This window comes from Myotis davidii, unplaced genomic scaffold (assembly GCF_000327345.1).
Source record: "Myotis davidii unplaced genomic scaffold, ASM32734v1 scaffold455, whole genome shotgun sequence".
Lineage (NCBI taxonomy): Eukaryota > Metazoa > Chordata > Mammalia > Chiroptera > Vespertilionidae > Myotis > Myotis davidii.
The window spans coordinates 1,897,424-1,903,048 of record NW_006287459.1 but is presented as its reverse complement, the minus strand read 5'-3'; the positions used below and the strand labels follow the sequence as shown (position 1 = coordinate 1,903,048).

Here is a 5,625-nt window from a genome sequence, read left to right as displayed (position 1 = left end):
CGTTTTGCTGAGCCTTTCCAGTGAGGAGCAGGAGGAGGAGCCTGGTGCCTGGCTTCTGGCAAATAGGGGAAGAAGAGGAGGAGGAGGAGGAGGAGGAGGAGGAGAAAAGAGAGGGGGAGGGGAGGGCCTTGAAAGAAAGGAAGGGAAGGTGTATTTTATTTGTGAGTTCCCCAATCAACGGTGCTGGAAGCATGTACCTCCATGATTTGACTTAATTTTCAGCAAAGAAGGTATTCTCTTCCCCTTCTGTTCACATGCCAAGCTGAGGCTTAAGGCAATGAAAAAATTTGCCAGTGGTTCCAAGTGCTAGGTTTGAACCCAGTCTCGAATGGGGCCAAGTCGAATGCTGTTTGCTCTACTGTGCTGCCTTTGACTTGCCCTTGTCCATAAAAGACTCGGCAAGTGGTTTTATTCTGATCATTGCTATGGCAAATGTGTATTTTGGATGCTCTGTTGTGCTTGGGAGATGACTGCCTATTACAGGTATCGGGACTGCTTCCTGACTTTCTCCCCTAACTAATTTTGCTGTGTTTATCAGTCTCATCCTAAGTATTTGTAGAACGAACAGATTTCCAACCACCTGGAACAATTTAATGATGTAGCATAAGGAATTTTGAAAATTACAAAAAGTTTTCTTTTAAAAGTTTCTAGCTCTATGACGTTAGGCAGGCGACTTCTCTAGCCCTGGTTTTCTTTGTCATCCAGATGGGTTGACAGTGGCATTTCCACATGTAGGGACTCTAATTCAGGTGGTTTTCCAAATGATGTTTCCCAATCATCACAAGTGACTGCATTTACTATATTCTTTTTTTACTGAGATAGGGATGCAACTAAATATGAGAAATATTTCCATCAAAATAATACAAATATTTCATTCTCCACTGAAGGAAGAAACGTCAGATGTCTGGAAAATTCACGTCTGTTTAGTGGTAGTTTGGTTATGCTGAATCAATCCAACTATTGAATATCCTTGACTTCCTGCTGTGTGTGAAGCATATTCTAGATGCCTAGGAAGTCTAATGACTCTTAAGACATGGTTTCTTTCTTCATGAGGCTTTTCATCTAACCAGGGAGATGGCCTAGAAGCATAGAGGTCATTGGACGTGGTATTTTAGAACAATGTAGTAGAAGAGATGTCACACAGTGAAAGAAGAGTGGTGTAAACAGAAAGGGAGGTCCTGTAAATTGGGAAGAGAGGAGGGCTACTGGGAGTTTGGTTGGTATGAAAGAGCTGATGAAAAAGATGGCTTTGGATTGAGGTGATCTTCAGATGCTGTGGAATAGTGGTTCTCCAGTGGGGACAGTTTTGTCTTCTAGAGGACATTTTTATAATATATGGAGATGGATTTGATGCTCACAAATTTGTGGGGGTTGGGAGCCATGCTATTGGCATTTAGTGAGTTGAGGTCAAGGATGCTGCTACATCGCATTGGGTAGCCCCTCCCACAGCAAAGAATTATGCAGTTCAAATTGTCAACAGTACTGCAATTCAGAAACCCTTCAGCGGTTCTCAACCTGTGGGTCGCGAACAATGAAAATATATCCTGCATATCAGATATTTACATTACGATTCATAACAGTAGCAAAATTACAGTTATGAAGTAGTAATGAAAATAATGTTATGGTTGGGGGTCACCACAACATGAGGAACTGTATTAAAGGGTCGCGGCATTAGGAAGGTTGAGAACCAAAGATAGAAGTCAGTAGTCAAAAGAACCCCAGGTAGACAAGAAGCCTCGATTCACCTCATAGCCCTGCTATTAGTGAGCTGGGCAACTGTGGGCAAACCATTTAACCTCTCTGGTCATTTGAAAATGAGGGGATTTGGAGGGAGAAATTGAGCATCCATACTGGAACCTTGAAATGAGGCAACATATTAATGCTTACAGACTCATAGAGACTGAGCAAATTGAGTGAAATCCTTGATAAAATGTTTTCTGTTCCTTCGTTTTCTCCCTTAATCTCACAATCATTTTAAGAGACAAAAGTTAATAGTGTGAGGTGCCAAACTGAAATAAATATTAACATGCAAGAAGTTCAGAAGTAACATTTTGTATCAAGCTCTCATTAAGAAAAATGATCTGTATGTAGAAAAACATCTACCTCGGGTCATGCAAAATTATGCTTGTATTGAGCAAGAAAATCACAGCAAGTAGCTTTTGAACATTTTCATTCGTTGGCCCCAAATTGTGCTGACAACATTTCTTTTCAGTGCAAATAAACATTTACTCCACTAAAAGGAGGCACTGTGACCTTTGCTATTTGCTATGTATTTCTGGCTGTGCAGTGTCTCCGGTTCGGGTTTTGTGTGTTTACTAGTCACACAGACTTTAGGGAGGGTAACAAGTTGTTTTCCAAATGTAGCTAATTTTGTATCTAACCTCTGAGAATGGCTTCTAACCAAGTAAGCCATAGCAGTGGAAAGTTGAAGCTGTACCTGTGTGTGTAAATAATAAGGAATTGTTTTCTTTAATGCTTGAGTCATCCATGAAATAATTTAATACATGACAGCATTAATTTAAAAATATCTCAAATGAGGTCTTAGTGTGAGTTACTGGGGATCCTAGAATAGGTTTCACAGAGGACACATGAATCATTGGAAAATTTTGGTGTGTTAATCAGATTCTGTAAGGAGTGTTTGATGCCCCAGTCCTACAATCAAAAGAAGTGAAGTATACCGCTTAAAAAAAAAACCCCACCTAACTCATATGGTTTAAAATATGCCACCCCTCCCCCGCACCACCACTTTCAGGGAATGCCAGTACTTTCGCGTTAATGGTCCAGTTGAGAATCCTTGCTAGTACGTATTCTAGCATACTGCTTCAAAACTTCCCACAAGAGTACTTTAGGTGAAAACAAAACAAAACTGTAAAAAAGACCTTTTACAACTTTTCAAGGAAATGCATGTATCTTGATGCACAGATTTCCCAACTCTGCTTGGTGGGCAAGATCACAAAGGTCAGAATCCTTTTCAGACTCAGCTAGCACATGCGCAATAGTCCCAGGCAGCGATTGGGTGCAGAGTGGGGAGTTAGCGCCCTCTGCTGAATGGGAGGAAATAGTACAGCTCTCAAGGTGAAACTAGAACCTCTTTGTAGTTCCTATATTTTTCCTTATGATGGTTAATCTCATTTGAAAATTACTCAGCCTGGGGGAAATGAAAATGAGTACTTACAATTTCTGCATGTATATACATGTGAGCAATGTGTTCACATGTATGTGTGTTTGTGTACACAAAACAACTTTTTAATGAGGGTGCTGAACAGATGATTTCTAAGGCCCATTTTGTTTCTAAAATGATGTTATTCTAAAGTATTTAAGTAACTTATTTTAAAAGAATAGAGCCCAATTGTATGAGATGAGGCTTCTGCCTCAGGAGAAATGATCAGCTGGAATTCAGGGGGCCGTACTATTGACTACTAGATTCTTGGTCTTCATCAGCTAAGTAGACTGACCCTCAAATGTACCCTTATTTCTCTCCTCTTCCATGTTCTTGTTCCCTCTACCTGAAACATGGTGAAGTGTTAATGCCATCCACACTTCTGCCCATCTTCCATGCTCTCTCTCCAGACTTAAGGATCTATTTTTGTACTTACTTCACTTCAAATAAGAGGAAAGATAATACACCTAAGAAATCTACTTTCTAGCCAAGGCAGGCATTTTTATGTATATTAATTTAAAACAGTTTTGCATTTTTATTGAGGTATAATTTACAAACCATAAATGTATCCCATTGATTGTTAGTAAATTTATGGTTGTGCAACCATAACCACAATCCACTTCTAGAACTTTTCCATCTCCCCCCAGATTTCCCTCCCACCTATTTGCAGTCAGTCCCCAGAGAAGCACTTCTACTTCTCCACCCACAGATCGCCATGGCTTTGATCTCTGTCTCTATAAGTTTGCTTTTTACGGAAATTTTATAAGTGGATCACACAATCTGTAGTCTTCGTGTCTGGTTTCTTCCACTTGGCATAATGTTTTTGAGGTTCATCTATGCTGTCACATGTATCACTAGTTCAATACTTGTAATTCTAAATAGTATTCCATCATATGCATATACTACATCTTACTTATCCACTCACCATTGAGTGTTTGGATTGTTTCTAGTTTTGGGCTGTTATGAATAATGCTATTATGGACAATGCATATACTAGTCTCTGTGTTGATATATGTTTCATTGCTCTTGAGTAGATTTTTAAGGGTAGAATTCATGAATCACATGGTAAAGTTATAGCTCACTTTATAAGAAGCTGCCCAGCAGCTTTACATGGTGGCATTGTAATTTTACATTCCCACCGGTGGTGTATGAGTTTCAGTTTTTCAGAATCCTTGTCGATACTTGCTATTGTCTGTCTTTTTCATTATAGCCATTTTGGAGGTGTATATTGGTATCTTATTGTGGTTTTAATTTGCATTTCCTTAATAAGTAATTATATCGAACACCTTTTCATGTGCAAATTTGCCATTTGTATATCTCCTGTGACGACTTTCTATCCAAGGGTCATCTTATGAAACACTCCATTGACTTGCATACCACTCATTCTTATCTTTATGCCATACTCTAAGACAGTACCTGCTTATTTAAGGGTCATCTTATGAAACACTCCATTGACTTGCAGTGGTTCTCAACCTTCTGGCCCTTTAAATACAGTTCTTCATGTTGTGACCCAACCATAAAATTACTTTCATTGCTACTTCATAACTGTAATGCTGCTACTGTTATGAATCGTAATGTAAATATCAGATATGCAGGATGGTCTTAGGCGACCCCTGTGAAAGGGTCGTTCGACCGCCAAAGGGGTCGCGACCCACAGGTTGAGAACTGCTAACTTAAGGGATCATGTTTGTATGAAAGTGAGTAATGACTCTATAATCAAAATAAGTTCTTCTCTCCATTGTGTTTATGTTTATCATGGACAAAACTAGACTTACATTGCAAAGGAACATTTTTAGGAAATAGCTACTTACCCTCTACTGAAGTCATTGCTTCTGTATGAACATGAACTTCATGAGGAACTATGATGAATTGAGACTATCATTTCTCATTTTGACTATAAAGGAGCTTTCAGGGGACATAAAGTGAAAGTCTCAGAAAGTGATAAAAGCAATAGCTTGGGAGCCTGAGGGTCCTAGTCCTGGTTCTGCAGTAGCGTGTTATGTGACCGTGAGCAAGTCATTGGCTCTCTCTGCACCAGTCTCCTCACCTGTACAGCACTAGGTGTGGACCAGGCTGTCCCTCCTGCTGATATGCTTTTGCTACATAGCGCACCACTATAGCATCACCTTCTGTTCAGATGGTACCTGAGTGGTTTCTCTTATTTGCAGATTGCAGCGAGAATCTGTTCCACTGTCACACGGGCAAGTGTCTTAATTACAGCCTTGTGTGTGATGGATATGATGACTGTGGGGACCTGAGTGATGAACAAAACTGTGGTAAGTAGCATTGTCTTCCTAAGGTTTTCATTAAACATTTCAGAAACTTATCACCAAGCACATGTAGCTTGTTCTTTAATATGATTATGAGCAGGTTAAATTATAAAATGTTTGGTTTCTTAATTTTAGAAAGGGGAGGTTTTTTTTCAATTACCAGCCTCAATTATGTCTTATGTATAAACGAGAGGC

At 39.5% G+C, this 5,625-nt stretch overlaps 1 protein-coding gene across 1 annotated transcript in view; it reads left to right on the top strand.

The window, feature by feature from the left end:
* Positions 1-5,625, top strand: part of CORIN (corin, serine peptidase) — a 181,332-nt gene that overhangs the window by 104,004 nt on the left and 71,703 nt on the right. Inside the window, exon 6 of the mRNA XM_015560986.1 lies at positions 5,329-5,436. Within this exon, the coding sequence (XP_015416472.1) occupies positions 5,329-5,436 (108 nt within the window). The remainder of the gene's footprint in view (positions 1-5,328; positions 5,437-5,625) is intronic.